Source organism: Crassostrea angulata, chromosome 9 (genome assembly GCF_025612915.1).
Source record: "Crassostrea angulata isolate pt1a10 chromosome 9, ASM2561291v2, whole genome shotgun sequence".
Classification (NCBI taxonomy): domain Eukaryota; kingdom Metazoa; phylum Mollusca; class Bivalvia; order Ostreida; family Ostreidae; genus Magallana; species Magallana angulata.
In genome coordinates, this window is record NC_069119.1 from 916,865 (window position 1) to 933,925 (window position 17,061).

Consider the following 17,061-nt stretch of genomic DNA (forward strand, 5'->3'; position numbering starts at 1 on the left):
CTATAACAGCAGAAACCTGCATGTAAGCGGGTATGACAATTCTGTTGTGTTTGCAAATATTCTAAGACTTTACATGACGTGATATTTACATTGAGTGTATAATTTCCCTTACGATTGAATTGGAGATCTGCGGTGTTCATTTTGTCTGCACCGCTTGGTGTGTTTTAGGACCGACAACATTTGAAATAATAAAAAAATTGAAGTGCGTGCCATTTTTTTTTTATGTTACCAGCTCGTAAATAATTTCAAATTAATGTTAACGGTCTTTTTGTGATCCAACCTTTATAGAGTAATGTCTTGAAATAAACAGTGAAATTGAAGTTAAAGGTGTACTTCGCTTGAAACCTCGTCATTTTTAACTTGTTATGACGTAAGGAATAAATAGCTACGCTCTATACTGAAATTCCAAGGTATTGTTTAAATTATTCTACTTCCTGACCTCTTGAATGTTTTTAAATTAATGTTAACGGTCTTTTTGTGGGCCTGTCTTTTCAGGTTAATGTCTTCTTCCTAGTTCACGAATTATCTCTAAAGTAGTTTTACTAAAATCGTTTCAAATAAATACAATTTTTTTTCAAGCTGTTGAAAAGTGATCCCGAGTATACGTTTCAGGAATTCTCTCTCTTCAATTTTAAGTTTTGCTTGATAACATTATATAAATAGTGCCTGTTTGGGAGGGTAACAGTTGAAATTGACACCCCGAGAAAACCATTGTCAACCGATGCGAAGCGGAGGTTGACAATGGTTTTTGAGGGGTGTCAATTTCAACTGTTATCCTCCCAAACAGGCACTATTTATTTTGTTATACTGAATGTCTCTTTTAAAAATTTTAAGAAAATTTTACTGCTTTTATATAGGAATAACGTGAATTCTACAGCGAACCGTACGCGCATAATTTTCGCGCATGTAACATTTTTTAATGTTACCCGTTGCCAAGTGCGTTGCTAACGCTGAGGGTAATAGTAAATATTATTAACTGCCTCTTAACCAATCAGATTTCAGTATTTAACATGAAAGTATAACAATGATGATTTATGATAAAGAGTACAGGTAAGAACTCGGTATCCTGTTATCAAACGATGTAAGTAAAACTAAGATGACGACCATTAGATTCTGAACTGCTGAATGTGGGGGGGGGGGGGGGTAGTATTTATATAGACAATCATTAACTTCCATTTATTCTTGGATCTAAATTCTGAATAAATAAGTTAACAAGAGACATTCACATAGAATTCGGTGTCCTTTCTGTCAGATTTTATTCCTACATGTAGCTATTTTAAAGATTAATTAATCAAATGTACCAGAACGGAATACATATACACTTTACTGGTCCATAAAAAAAATAACAAATCTAATTTGAACAGCCCCTGTTTTACGTACATTTGCTTAGTCTCAGAGGAATGAATAATGGTAAATTCTCTCATGTTTCTAGAGCTATGGCGATAATGTTTTTAATGAGTTCTGTGAATTCGAATTAGACTATTAAAATGAACATTGCATTTAAAACACACATATGATTGAATAACATTTTCGTTCGTTTAAACTTCGACTATAGAAATAACTTTCTTGTGTAGATAAGTGATATTTGGCCCATACGTTGAAAGTTACATGTATATCACAATATCTTGGTTTTATCGCAATAACAAATTTAAACCTGTACGTATTACTTTGATTATCATCTAAAATTTATCAACATAAATAACTTTAATTGATTGTAAAATCTCTCTCTCTCTCTCTCTCTCTCTCTCTCTCTCTCTCTCTCTCTCTGTTCGGCACTTTCAAATGGAGACCATAATACGCATTTGATGTTTTGACAATGCGCCGTTATAAATACTTTTAAACTTGGACAATTAATGGCTTCTATGACTGTCACCACAACCAGCTAACTGTTGTTTTAAAAATTTAAGGATGAAAGATTTGGGAATATTGTTTGCAAAATAATAGCGGTTCGTATAATCATTTATTTCTCAAAGTATTGAACAGGAAAAAACCCAATAATTGTAAATCAACATCATATCTATTTTGAAAGTAGAATTGTTCATAAAATAGGGGGGGGGGGAGTTTTAATTAGGTTCACATAATAATAATATAATAATCATAGTGCTTACAGCTATTGCACCACAATCGTTATTGCATTACATTAACGAGTAAACTTAATCAGATAGAACATGCAACACTATATAGTGCTTGTTTGGGGGGGGGGGGGGGGGGGGGTAACACTTGAAATTGACACCCCTCAAAAACCATTGTCAAGCGTTTAAGATATACTACATGACTTGAATTTTACAGCGTACCTTACGCGCTTAATTTACAATCAACAATTCATTATGTTAAACCCGTTGCCAAGTAAGTTGCTAACGCTGATGGTAATAGAACCGATTAATAACTGCGTCTTAACCAATCAGATTTCAGTATTTAAAATGAAAGTATGATAAATAAATGAAGATGGTTCACCCCTACCCACCCCGCACGTAAAGAGTTTTTTACCTATAACTCTAAAATAAATCTTGCTTACCAAAAACTTATTATTGCCAAAATAATAAAATTCCTTATCCATGGGGGGGGGGGGGGGGGGTTAGTGTACCTATAACTGCAGTTTTCAATATTACTTTTAATATTTCCTTATTTTCATTTCAATTCGGAAATGACGGGTCTGACCGATCCCCGATGATATGTGCCTGGATGGTTAGGTCTTAAACTTTGCCCCCCCCCCAAAAAAAAGAGGGCGCTAAGCCCCCTAGCCCCCCCCCCCCCCCCCCCCGGTTCCGACGCCTATGTAACATATTATAGTAGTTAATAAATATGTACGTGCATGGTGTTTGAACTACTTTTGATTAAAAAAAAACACCACATTTTTATTTTAAACCTGGTAAATTAAAACATTGATAACACAGACTATCATAAGGTAACTATTTGTAATTTTTTCAGCAAAGCTAGTTTTTTTTTTTTATGACATTAATGTGTTGCATTTCAATTTTTTAATTTGGGGTCCTTTCTTAAACTTGGAATTTTATACATGTAGTCAAATAAACATGCGTTGATATTATCATTTTCAATACAATTCATTTTTTCCATTCGGGCCTGCAAAATGTAACCTCAAATTAAATTATGATACACAATATGCAGGCATCTGACGTTATAAAATTTTCTCAGGTGGCCGTGTTACACATATCTTTAGTGAATGTGCGTGTGTTATGTACACTTTTATCTTGATCAGAGTGTGTAATAGAGTCATTCTTTTCGAATAATTTTAGTGGCTCTGAAAAGAGCCGTTTCTCATAATTCATGATACTGGTTGATAGGACGGTAGCTGTGAAATCATTGGACCATGACATCTCCATCCTCTTCCTCTTCTTCTGAGTCACGCCTGACTTGTTGCATCTCCTGAGCTTTGATCAGGGCGTATTCGTAGTAAACGTTGCGTAGACCCTCGATTGCCGCCAGGCGCAGACGTAGAGAGTACCGGAAAGAACGACGACCGGAAGCATGCGCCATTCGGTATCGTCTGCTGGCGGAAGAAAGTTTCTCGTTGAGCATCACAATCTGGAGGCAGGCTTTCTTGAAGTAAATTTCAGAGTGGTCTAATTTCTTGGCTAACTGCATCACGTTGGCGGAAGACATTCTGCTTTTGTTGTCAACTATCTGTGGAATAATATGGTTTTTCGTGTCGATACGGTTTTTATAAGGATTTTGTCGGGGTTCCTTTGATAAGGCTTCCTCTTATGAGCGGTCTGAAATACCGCGACAAATGGCGCCGATGTCGGCATTGCGTTCCGAATCAAAGCCGCTATCTGGTTTTTAACAATGCCACAATGCACCGCCACAATCTTGAGATAAATTCTGATTTTTAGGGTAAAAAATGGTAAAGCAAGTTCTTAATGTATATTCATTCAGGGTATGACCGAAAAAGTTATTTCAAAGTGAAACCATATAAAGTATTATTTTTAAGAACAAAAATTAAAACAAGGACTGAAGATATGGCCTAAAAATTGAAACCATCGAAATAATTTAAATTTTGCAAGCTAGATCTGTAAAAATTGTTAATGTTATATAGAACCAATTTTCTTAAATTGGATTCTGTATAAGACTATGAATTATACTTTTAATATTACATGTAATTTACATAAGTAGTTCCATTGATTTCTATTTAGGTTTTAAGTTTGAAAATATATTTCATACGTGTTGTTAAAGCAACTTGTTTTACAATTATGCAACAAGAAAGATCTAATTCTGTTGTTATAAAAGCAAAATTTTAAGAATAAATTTTTCATTTTATTTGTTATATTTCCATAGAAAATCAGTAACAGACATAAAAAGTCCCTAATAAATTTAATCGATTTTCCATAGAAAGGTTTTTTTAAATGCTTAGTAGTTCTAATACAAATGTAGTTACATTCAATTACGGTCTTCATATATTCCACGGGAGAAACTTTTTTTTTTGGGGGGGGGGGGGATGGGGGTTAGGGGCAGTTCGGTTTTTTCTTTCAAAACATTGTACCTTGTCTACGGCAAATCTTATTCTAGGTCTGTTCCCGTTCTGTAACGTTTACACTATATATACGCGTATATCTTGCTTTATATCTTTATATTTCATATATTGGAAAGAAAGATAAATGTTGGGGGACCTTAAAAAATATTAATCCACCTGATCAATTTCAATGATGTACTGGTAATTGAACTGTATGTCTTTAACCCCCCCCCCATCAAACCCAGTTACAACCGAGTTAATCATCTGGGCAGAACACCCAAACCTCCTCTGTGTAACATTGATGTTCGGGACTTTTGGGTTTTTTTTAATCACCCCACATTAAATATTTTCGCTGTACCCTACAAATTACCAAAAACATATTACGTCTACAATCAATATAAATGTAACTTTTAGTAGTCATGGGCATGCGCGGGTCTAGATGAGAGTCGAAGCCCCCCCCCCCCCCACCCCGAAAAATTCAACCTCATTTAATTCAGAAAGTAAAATATCGACGAAACCAGGCCTAGGATCCTTCTCCAAACAAAGTACCCCCCCCCCCCCTCCCGCCCTGGGAAATTATCTGAACCCGCACATGATAGGATTCTCATTCCAGGGGCGTCTGAGGGCATTTCATATTACCCGGTACATGGGGCGGCGAATTTGATAGAAAATAAGGTGGGCGGGGAGTGAACCGGATTTGACTTAAAATGAAGACATCCTACGATTTGTACCTTATATAAAATTATAATATAATTAACATATTATATTGTAGTAGATAAATACTAAAATATTAGTATTAATTGTAGTAGATAAATACTTAAATAGAACAGCGCTTTGTACTATAATTAATATGCTCATATACATTGTAATATTCTCCTGAACGTAGCCTAGTCACGGTAGAATTATTCTCTCTATAGCCTAAGGGGGTTTAGGATGAGGGACCGCATTCTTTGCGAGTGGAGGGGGTTTACATTTCAAGTCGGGTTCGTAATACAGAGACCAGTCGTCTGGATGATGCTGGTGGTAATTTTTTCTTTAGTATGCAAAGATGATCTACATTTGTTTCTACTTCCTCGAAGTAATGGTCGAATGTGAAGGTACACACAGCACTCTTGAGTCCCGTTCTTGTTGGAAGCCTCTGCCTTTCCATGCAGGTCACAGCCTCTGCTCCTGATATGACTCCTAAAGATGCCCAATGGTGGGAAGCTTTCTCTCAGTCTGCTCTACTGCAGTACAGTATGTAAAAACTGTTCACTTAACACAGGAATGACAATATCCATGTTGTTTAAATGATGAAGCTGCCTCCCTTTGATTAGATGAACATTTAGTAGATCTTTAATAATGATGTAATTTTTAAATTTTACATACATACTGGCTTATAAATCATTCCAATTATTTTGGTGCATGTATATTTCAATCTATGTTTCATAATCCCAGATTACACGTAGTGAATTAAATGTAGTTATTAATAAATGGTCTCAATTTTTCAAAAGTTGGGCATAAATTAATTTTTTTTATTAATGTCAGTTTACAAAATGTTTTGTTTCACTTTAAGGTTCCCCTATATCAAGAAGATAATGATGCCCCCAGTCGCTAGACTGTTTCTTCCTCTCTCTTATGCTGACGGTGGATTGTTAAACAGTTCCGTCATGCATTTCAGGAGACAAGATTTTGTATGCACAAGGTATAGCCCACAAAGCTTGCTTTAATGCAGCCTTGTTGTGCGGCAGAGTATTTGGTTTAAAGCCATAGGAATGCCCTTTCTTAAACTTTTGCATGATTCAAATAGAGCGTAACAATTATCTCCCAATTATATCAACTGCAGGGGTTTAGAGAAATGGAAATATTAGTAAATAATTTGTTTGATCATCATCTTTTTATATTCGAATTAATTCATTAGAATATATTCTTGCTAATGTACTGAATCCAGCATTAATAATTTTGCATCTTAAATTGACATTTCATGATCAGTCATTTCAGCATCTCTACCTGAAATTTTGGTAAAATCCAGTCTTTTTTAAAAGCTTTAATATGTATCTTAAAACAAGCTTTTATCATATTTCACATGTATTTTACTTGTTACAGTCATCAAATAGCAGTAAATTCATGTCAGATATCACTGTCAGCCCACACTCATTACTGCATTCGCTGAGAGAGAGAAAGAGAGCCTCATACCTCACTGCTCCACTGACCACAAATAGGCAGTTTAACTGCTGCTTCAACGAAGACAAATTGGTACCAGTACTTATATGTACAAACTCTGTACTTTTATTTGATATAATGTAATTCCTTCTCTCTCTTTCAAAAAAATACATTGTTAGCATGACAATTGGACAATTGCTGACCCTGCAGGCGCCACAGTTCTGACGCCATCGTGTGGTTGATGTCAAATTTAAAAGGCTATTTGCTGATGAACAATACATTTATTTCTTTGCTTAAATGCTTAAAGTTTTATTAAAAAAAATAATCACAAAGCATTCATAAGCAGTATCATGTATATCTTTGTCAATATACTCATGACCTAAATACATTTTCAGAATCTTTAAATCAGTTCTGCAAAACTCCAAGATAAAAACACCAAAGGAAGGAATATTCTACACAAGGATTCTATTAAGTTAGAACAAAAGATACAAGATTAGCAGGAAATCAAACATCTACCCAAATTCTAAAGGTTTAAAGGTAAGTCAAAACAGTTGTCTCATTGGATGTGAATTCTGATTGGGTTAATATACTGGTATCACTCCTCTATATAAGTAATGGGCCTCAGTCCCTTTGTGGTCTCGCTCCATTGCTGGTAAAGAATTGAGTGCTACCTGTCTGTTAACCCAATATGTGTAATTAAAACAAGTCACACAGAGTTTGCTGATAACCACATGTAACAAATACAGTCCATTCATTCTAATGTAACAAACACAGATTATAGACACAGTAAAACAGTCACTTTATATACATGTAATAGAAAAAGGAGTTTGTTTATATGTAATATACATGTACATAGAATCACTTGATATATACATGTGATACATAAACACAGTTTGTTTACATGTAATATATAAACATGGTCTGTTTTGTTGAGATGTAATATCAATATGAAAGAACAATTTGTTTACATACAAACATATAATATATAAACAAATAAAGATTGAAGAAATGGAATGATTAACTCATGACAACCTAACACAGATACAGTTAGACAGTCTGTTTACATCTTGTAGACACGGTCAGTGTATGTGTGATACATTAAATTATCCACACACAGCGTGTTTACATCTGATACACACCGTATGATGACATACAGTAATGTGTATAGTTTGTTTACATTATATCTACACACAGTATGTAATTTATACTTATACGCTTTGTTTACATATAATTGATACAGTTCATTGATTTACATGTAATATTGGATTTTCTTCACTTTACCTGTGTGCTCCTCAGCCACAAAGAGGTTGTCTCTGGTGTCCACACATAAACCCCATGGATACTGTAAATGACAGTTGTCAATGTAGTGGAGGAACTGTCCGTCCTGATCCAGGATGTGGATACGGTCGTTGTATTGGTCTACTGTCAGGATGCGACCCTGGCTGTCTGTTGTGATGCCACGTGGAATAAATGATTCCTTGGTAGTAGAGGGAGGACCAGTGTAGGTAAACCGGAGTTTCCCGGCCTGATTGACCACCACTACTGCACAGGCTCCCCAGTCTGACACACAGATATCTAAGTTCCTGTTCTCACTGATGTATCCACCAGATGAATAGAGAGGTTGTCTTTTGTCGTCGTACTGAATACTTTGTTTCTCTGTGGAGCCAGAGTAACGCACAACTTTTATTTGTTTATCATCATCATCACTGTCCATGACAACCAGGAGGTCACCAGAGGAGGTACTACAGACACCCCAAGGTCTCCACCCCCGTAGTCTGATCACTGTCTGTATCTGTGTATTCTTCACTATGTTCACAGTTTTATCATTGGTATCAGAATAAACTAGATCCCCACTCCTTGTCACTGCTATGTCCCATGGAGTGTTCCCTGACTTGGTTCGGATGGACTCCACTACTTCTCCCTGCAGGTTGTAGAGTTCCATCATGTTGTTACCATAACGTGTCCAGATCTGTGAATCATTCAAACACGTCACATTGTATACTCTATACTCATTATTTGTGTCTATAGCTGTGATGACCCGGGGTACATCCATCAGTGACCGGTCTGGGGGAGAGGACTCTGCTCCCTGGGGCGGCATGCTGTAGTCTTGTTCCTCTGTTGTAAAAGATAATGCTGACAGAGAACCAAACTGTTCAATCAGCTGATCTGTGTGGATTTTCTGAGGCCTAAAGTTTGGTAAGGACACTTTGAGTTTAGGAGGCATTCTTCTGAATTCAGCGTTCCTGGATTTGTACTCAGAGGCAAGGCTGGCATCTTTGGAGTTCAGTAACTTCTTCAGTTCAGCAATGGTCTGTGTGATTTCAGAAATGGTGTGTGTGATATCATCTTCCTGTTTATTTAGGATGGGCAGGTGTTTGGATTCCATTTCCTCCAGGTTAGATTTCAGGTTTGTGATAATGGTGTCTATTTCTCTGTGCCAGACTACTCCTTGTTTGTCGATTGCTGTTGTCAAATTCCGGGAGTTTTTACTCAGATCAGCTTTCTGTACTGAGATGTTAGATGCAATCTCTTTGTATTTAGGATAAATGAATATATCTAATTCTTGCAAATCTTTTTGTAAAATTTCTGTTTTACTTTCAAAGCTTTGGAAAATGTCAATTTTTTTATGTCCTGAATGTTTTCCAGATGATACACACTTTGCACAAATAGGAATGTCACATTGTTCACAATGGAGTTCACAGTGTTTGGTGGGGTGTTTCCTACATTTAGGATTGTTCAAAGTGGTTAGGTATTGTTTAAGTGACACCACATTATGAACTTTAGAGGAATCAGATAAATGTGTCTCTACACAGTCTTTACACAGATGTATATGACAAACTTCACAGTACATGGGGGCTACAGAATCACGACACAGGGTGCAGCGTACAACATCCTGGGCGCTTTTCCAGGGGTCCATGGTTAAGGAACCCTTGTAACTATACGGGAACTAAACCTGGAAAGTAATATTCAGTATATATTGATGATGTATACATGTATTATCTTGGTTTGATTAACATGTACTTATATGTAAGATTTAGATATATTCTATTTCATGGATAAAATTTACATTTGTGTAGAGTCATTCATGTACATGCAAGTATAATTTTTTTTATTTTTTATGACTGATTACAAAAAAAGGATGAATTTAAACATAAGAAAATTTTTGTCTAAACGATTTTCGACTATTAAGAAAACACAATAAGAAAGTGGAATATAAAACTTACCTAACGTTACCCAATTGGTAAACTTCAGGTCTTCACGATCCAACTAAGGTGGAAGGCTACATCGTCAAAACATGTCTGACTTCCGTTCGAAACGCCATTGTGTTCCGGTTTGATAACATTATGTCGTGGTACAAAATAGCTATACACCGTTTAATTGAACTCTTCTAACTAAGGAGGTGAGATAGGAATGAAATCACCAAAACGCTTAAAAAATATGTCAATTTTCTTCCTGTTTAAAGCTTTTAACTAACATTGATTATCAGCTGTTTTGTACGGAAAACTTGGAATCTAAATAATATACCGTTTAACTGCTCTGCTGCTATTGGCAACACATTTTTGTCATGTCATCTGCAACAGACGATCATACATATGTGGCGGATTATCGATAAAGGTAAGCAGATGTCAAATTTTCATTTAAACTATATATGTATGATGAATAATATGTTTTACGGTGTAACCGTTTGGAGGGCGAGGACAATATAAACGGGGCTAGATCAGTAGATGCCCTTTTAATCATCTTTGGCATCATAAATTGTTTTGTTTTGACTCTAATCTTATTGCTTATTAAATTTGTTCAAGCCCGGCCCTGATATGCTATAGACTATATATTCTGCCCCAGGTTACTGTCTCCATCACATTTTGACAATGTTATAGAAACGTACACAGCTAAAAGAAATACAATTGAAATCCTTCATTAAAACATCTTTTTTTACTCATAGATTTTCACAGGAAAGCAAAATTTATCATTTGCAATACAAATCTCCATAGATTTTTATCTAACAGCCGCTTCTTCAGCCGAACAAATCCGAGAGAGAGAGAGAGAGAGAGAGAGAGAGAGAGAGAGAGAGAGAGAGAGGGGGGGGAAATTCATATACAAAAACCTGTAAACAAATTTTCATTCTGATATGTAAATAAATATTGTTTGAACCCTGAAATATTTCTTCTTTGTAAGCCAAGGGTTTTTGATTCGCGCCATTAAAACATTAGAGAGCATTATGGGACGAAGACAAAAAATTTTGTTTGATGAACTGTAGTTTTAGCTCGTTCTTTTTCCCGCGCACACTGGTTCTTAGAGCTCGCTTCGCTCGCCGGCGCTGCGCGCTGGCGAGCGCAGTCAAACCAGTTTATTGTATTTTGCGCCATTTTTTGGTATAGTGTTCACCGCAGCGAGTGTCCATGTACATCTTTCATTGAAATTTATTCTGATCACCGGCTGTGGGTTTTCATTTCACAAATGGGTATTTATGTTTTTATGATCATTTACATTATTTAATTTAGATTAAAGTTTAGAGATATGTAAATTATAATAAATTATAATAAGTGTAATTTAGATTTGTTTGATTTAAAACTCCAATTCATTCATTACCTAATTATATTGCATATATTGTAAATCGATTATAGAATTTATATACAGATTATTGCCAAATATTTAGTATTGCTTATATTTGTTTTTAGGACCTGTTTTCTTCTTGAATAAATCAACGAACCCAGCAGTGCACTTCGTTTGTTTATACATGTACAAGTGACCCTGTTTCAATAGGTATAGAGTGTAATTTCTATTTTTAGACATATGCACACGTGTTGTCTATAGGGAGAGCTTCGCTCTCACGGGCCCTTCGGGCCCGTGAGAGGGCTTCGCCCTTTATAAAACGAAAGTACCGTAGTACGATCTCTTGAATTGATCCTAACTTCCCAAATTAAAAAAAACATTTGCAGTAAAAGACTTTCACTGAAACTTTGACATTAAACTAATGTATTTTGATTAAAATAGATACAACTAGGTAGCAATAGCAGTGGAAGCCCGGATTTGCAAGCCAAATGAGGGAAAGACAGAATTCTGAAAAGGAGCATGTTTTTCATTTCCACACATGCATGTGTATCACTATGGAATCTAATGTATGTATTAATATGCGTATGGTTGTTGTTTATAATTGCTATTGTCTATAAAAAAGTAAAAGGCAATTTATAATATAATTAACTACTAATATTTTGTTCCGAAGAGTTAAATATATATATAAATGCATTCATCAATAATATGATTTTTCAGCTTCAAACATTATCATAAGCACTACTTATCTTATATCTACATATTTAGCATAAACTTGTTCCTTTTTTAATTTTTCTTCGTGATTTTTATTAATTAAAAAATTGATCCCAAGATATTTGAGACCATGTAAAATAAAGAAAGACAACTCTTAAACAGGATCTTTCATACCAAGATTTTTGCAATAATGAAGTATTTCCTTTATTTTTTCAATTTCATTCAATTTCTTTTCTTCATCCCATTCACCAACGAATATTGTTTATATTTTCAGGTTTTTGTGGGATTTTGTCCAGCAGTTTGCCTTAAAAGAATTTTTTTATACTTTAGTTTCATATTTATGTGGATTCCAATAGAAATCATACAAACTTCATTCATGATTTTTTTGTTCTTCATTTCTAAACTTAATAAAATTTCACTTTCATAAGAATTTTAAAACAGGAATGTTTAAAAATTTGATTAATAAGGGGTTATCTGGAACCAGACTGATATTTTAAATATTCTCTAGAAAATAGTGTATTGTATTTTGAGGTATATTATTGTTGAATACTGTGCCTAGTATTGGTAACAAATGCATGCAACAAAAATCTCCTACACTTATTTGGTGTAGAGATCCACCTTTAATTAAATCGACATTTCTGTAAAAGCTGGTGTGGTGTAATGGTGCACACATTCCTTTGGGAATGAAGAGAGGGTTCAAATCCCATCATCAGCATACAAATGTAGAGACTTATATAAATTCATGTTAAATTAATGTTTAATGGTTGAATAATTAATGTAGAAAAAAATACAGTAATTAAAGGTTGCATGGTCATGAATTTTTTTAATCTACATGTAGCAGTACGATGCGTCCTAATTATCACCGTACAATTATTTTCTCTTTTTTTTGGGGGGGGGGGGTGCTAGACTTATCAGAAATCTAGAAACCAGAAGTTATGTCTAACTTGCAACAATAATGGAAAAAAATGATCAACATTATGCAAATTTGCATTACCCATATTAAAAAAAGCATTTATAAAATCATTATAATTTAATTACAGAAAACAGATTATTTTTGAAATTAAAATACAGTTGCAATTTTGTCTAATTATCTGTTCTAGTACATGTATAATACTAAAATTAATTTTCAATAATGCCAGAATTGATGACTTTACTATGGTAGAGAGCAGAAATTTAGAATCTGAAACACAGTAATTGTTTCCGGAACTTTTCAATCCACTCGGTAGGTTTTTATTTTACGAAATCCAAAGATGGCGACTTACATTGAAAACATTTTCAGCAAAACAAGAGAATACGAGAGCACACGGCGCACGACTCCAAAGTTCACTCCGTGGCGTTGAGCTATGACGGACGGCGCCTGGCCTCGGGGTCCTTTGACGAAACTGTTAGCGTTTTCCAGCTAGACAATGACAGAGACCGAATGGTAGGCTGCTGGAGTGTTTCACTGTAAACATGGCTTAGGCAAAATAATTCCGAATTATAGGTGTCACAACACCGTATTTCACTGAAAGTACACGTCAAAAAATGGCTGATGCAAAATAATTCCGGAATTCTCCTTTGAATTTGGGCCGTATCCGCACGTCACAGGAGCTGATTTTTATGAGATGAAAAACAATGTGTAAGAGGTTTAACTATTCCAGTTTTGTAATAAATCGAGGTCATTTAATTAATTTAACTTTGATGCGTGTTATTCCGGAGGGGGGTGAAAAGGCCCGGGCTTGGTTTTCAAGCACATGTGTAACTTCGAGGTAAACAAAGTCTCACGCCTTGCAGGATGCACGTGTGTATTTTGCAAGAAAATTGTAAACGAAGTGTTGTTTAGAAAGATGTCAAGGGGATTTTTCCGATAAATTCGTTTTGAATTTTTAATCTGTATCTAAAGTTGTGCAATTTTGGTAAGAGTATATTAGTAAAATTTATTACTGTAGTGACACCTATAGGCCTATGTTCTTTTTAAATGAGGATGTTTTTTGTTTTGTTTTTTTGACATGCTTGTTGCATAGTTTAACACAAAAATCTACTGAATGATTTTTGTCAATTTTGAGATAGTAAGGTCACAAAAAATGGAACTGGAAAACTGGGTTGTTTTAGCATGATGTCAATTATGTACAAGGATATATCATGCTCAAAGTTAATGTTGGAAAACAACTTAAATAAATTAAGGTTGTATGGGACACCTCCATATTGTGACGTATTGTTTATCGAAATAAACAATAAAATGAAGTGTAATTATATAAGTAATTTCTTTCCCAATATTGTCACCGAACATCGTAGCTCAGTGGGTTAGAGGGTTTACTACAAATCTTTAAGTCATGAGTTCAAATCCTGCTGGGTGTTTTACATTTTTTACCTCTTCAAATATTTTTAAAAGCTATTTTTTTTATTAAATATTGTAAAATTTTAAAATTCTAAGCTGGTGAAAGTATTCTTTTTAGAATTATAATATATTTTTATCCACATTGATATTGACAGGTGTCCCATACCACCTTAATATTTTTTCAAACATTGATTAGTCTGACAATTATTTTTGGGTCTGTCTACAAATTCTATAGGTCAAAGATTGCACATTTCGTGGACATAGTGACAGTGTTGACCAGCTGTGTTGGCATCCAAAGAATCCGGATCAGTTGGTGACAGCTAGTGGAGACAAGACAATACGAATCTGGGACGCCCGGACCAATCGTTCTGTGGCCACTGTCAATACTAAAGGTAAAACAGCGGTTGATTCCATGACCCAGGAATCATTGAGCTGTAGAAACTGTCAATACTTACTTTGAGATGAAACAGCTGTTAACATGGTTAATATAAATGTACAGGGACTTTTGGACACTTCAATAAATGTATGTGAAATTCCATTTTTGATACTATTGTTATACATTAACTATTAATCAATATTTAAGATGAAAATCATAAACATCTGCTGGTCACCAGATGGAAGAACTACAGCTGTGTGCAACAAGGATGACCTAATTACTTTTATTGATGTCAGAAGTCACAGGTCAAATGCCGAGGAACAGTTTAAGTTTGAGGTCAATGAGATCTCCTGGAACAATGACTGGGACCTGTTCTTCTTGACGAGTGGGCAAGGCAGCATAGACTTACTGAGGTAGTTTTTAGAGAGATCATTAGGTGAAGCACGATACATTGAAGTATAATGAAGCATTAAAGAACAAATAGTTAGGTAATTCATGGCTACGACAGCTCAATGTAATACAAAGTTTTTCATAATTGTGCAAATTTTTATTTACTCAATACCTGGTGCAGCATTTGGTAATTTTGAATTAATTAAATTGTATGCAAATAGAAAACCTTATCATTGACAGCTACCCAGGTTTAAAACTCCAGTACACCCTGAATGCCCACCCTGCTAACTTTATCTGTATCGAGTTTGACCCCAAGAGAAAGACTTTTCCACTGGTAGTGCGGACGCCTGGTCAGTATTTTGGACGTAGCAGAGCTAGCCTGTATTAGGACTCTCCCCAGGTATTAATAGTTGCGCACAATGTATTACATTTAAGATTCACTTCACAAGTACTGTTCATTTTTTTGTGTAGGAGCAACACATGTACGCTCATAATGGTCATTACACTATGAAAATTTATTTTCTTGATTTAAAAAGGCTTTATTTGATATCTACTACCTGCAAATTGTTTTTGTATATTTATGTACTGATAATATTTAGAAAATTTGATGCTTTTTGAAATCTAAAGCTTAATAAAGATTTACTGATATCATGTTTAATATGTAGCTCATGCATTTTTATGATATTGTTTAATATGCTGGAGAAATCCAAAATATAAGCAATGATATTTTGGTCTTGGTTTCTTTTGAAAGTTTTATAAGAATTGCAACCATCTTTATATCTTTCTTTCAAAGACATTAGAAAGTGACATAACAGAACTTATGGTGATTTTCATGTGATGAACAAAGCACCTGGTTTATGGCTACTGAGAGTTGTATTATTGTATTAGACACCATTAATAGATGGATGAAAGGTATGGCATATACTCCTTTTTTGTACTTTAAACGTCTAGCATATTTTAATGTCTCTCCAATTGGAAATATCTTAATTGTTTTGGGGTTTTTTTTGGAAGTTTTAAAAGCTTAGGTTTACCGGTATTTTTTTGTAATAGACATGTAAACTGGCTTATGCCAAGGTAGTGTATACGTTCATCATACATAACATGCACAGTGTGCATGTAATGCCATTTTACATGCTTGAATAAGTCATATCAGTGAATTTTTTTTAATCCATGCATTTAACCGTTCATATCAATAAACGTAATGAATACATGTACTTGGCGTTTTATGAAAGTTTAAAAAACCCAAATAACATTCTGCAATCTGCAATAATAATTACTACAGTACTCATCATTTTGATCTATCAGAAATGTGTCTATAAAAACAAATAAATAACATTCTACAATCTTTAATATCATCAGTTGGATCTATCAGCACTCCTTTTGTTGAAATATTCGTACAAATTGCTGACTTGTACATATATATTATATATCGAGAGAGAGAGGTTAAAAATGCATAGGTGTAGTGTAATAAGAGTCAAAATCCCCTTTAAAACTCTCATATTTTAAGTGTCATTTTACACTCAAATACGGTCTTAATTGATGTATGCATTATTCTTTACTTTCTACCCAACTCTTTAATTTCTCTTTTTATTGATACATAGATATTGCAACAAGTCTTTATTTGATATTGAAAAGAATGTTCACATTTTTTGTAGATCTTGCTGTCGGTCAGAGTAAGATCTAGACCCTTCAGTGCCACACGTGACCATACAGGTACAATGTAGTTCAGCTGCTCTGCCTGATTGACAAAGGACCGGGCACCTGTTGACCTATTATAGATGAAATGATGGCATTGTTATTAACTTTTATTGCAGTGAACACATTTAGAAGACGTAAAACATTTCGTATGCATGTATCATGTATACTCGTGATTTATTATTTCTTCAAAGCTACAAAAAAGATAATAAATTGATCATTTAGTCATTATCTTTTCATTTAATTGCAATTACTATTTACAACAGTCTCTAAAAGAAAGGAAAAGGTATGATTACCTTAAATTCCTTCGACCATAGTATTGCTATTAATATTGTTACTTATTGCTTTATTAATTACATCTACCCTACTAAATGTGTTTATTTGAATATTCATGTTAAACCAAGTTTA

General features: G+C 34.6%; 3 protein-coding genes across 4 annotated transcripts in view; 2 read left to right on the plus strand and 1 right to left on the minus strand.

The window, feature by feature from the left end:
* LOC128162609 (zinc finger protein 300-like) overlaps nt 1-17,061 on the plus strand; it is a 292,098-nt gene that overhangs the window by 197,508 nt on the left and 77,529 nt on the right. The window lies entirely within an intron of this gene.
* On the minus strand, nt 6,909-9,556 carry LOC128162578 (uncharacterized). Its single transcript, XM_052825825.1, has one exon. It carries the CDS (start codon nt 9,525-9,527, stop codon nt 7,860-7,862), a length of 1,668 nt encoding a protein of 555 aa, XP_052681785.1. The 5' UTR covers nt 9,528-9,556; the 3' UTR covers nt 6,909-7,859.
* The window catches only part of LOC128163192 (THO complex subunit 3-like), a 46,846-nt gene continuing 42,343 nt past the window's right edge, over nt 12,559-17,061 (plus strand). Inside the window, exons 1-4 of the mRNA XM_052826720.1 lie at nt 12,559-12,597; nt 13,155-13,298; nt 14,428-14,595; nt 14,776-14,981. Coding sequence (XP_052682680.1) covers nt 12,559-12,597; nt 13,155-13,298; nt 14,428-14,595; nt 14,776-14,981 — 557 coding nt within the window. The remainder of the gene's footprint in view (nt 12,598-13,154; nt 13,299-14,427; nt 14,596-14,775; nt 14,982-17,061) is intronic.

Coding starts and splice junctions, on each gene's coding strand:
- LOC128162578 (XM_052825825.1), bottom strand. CDS start 9,527: ATGGACCCCTGGAAAAGCGCCCAGGATGTTGTACGCTGCACCCTGTGT.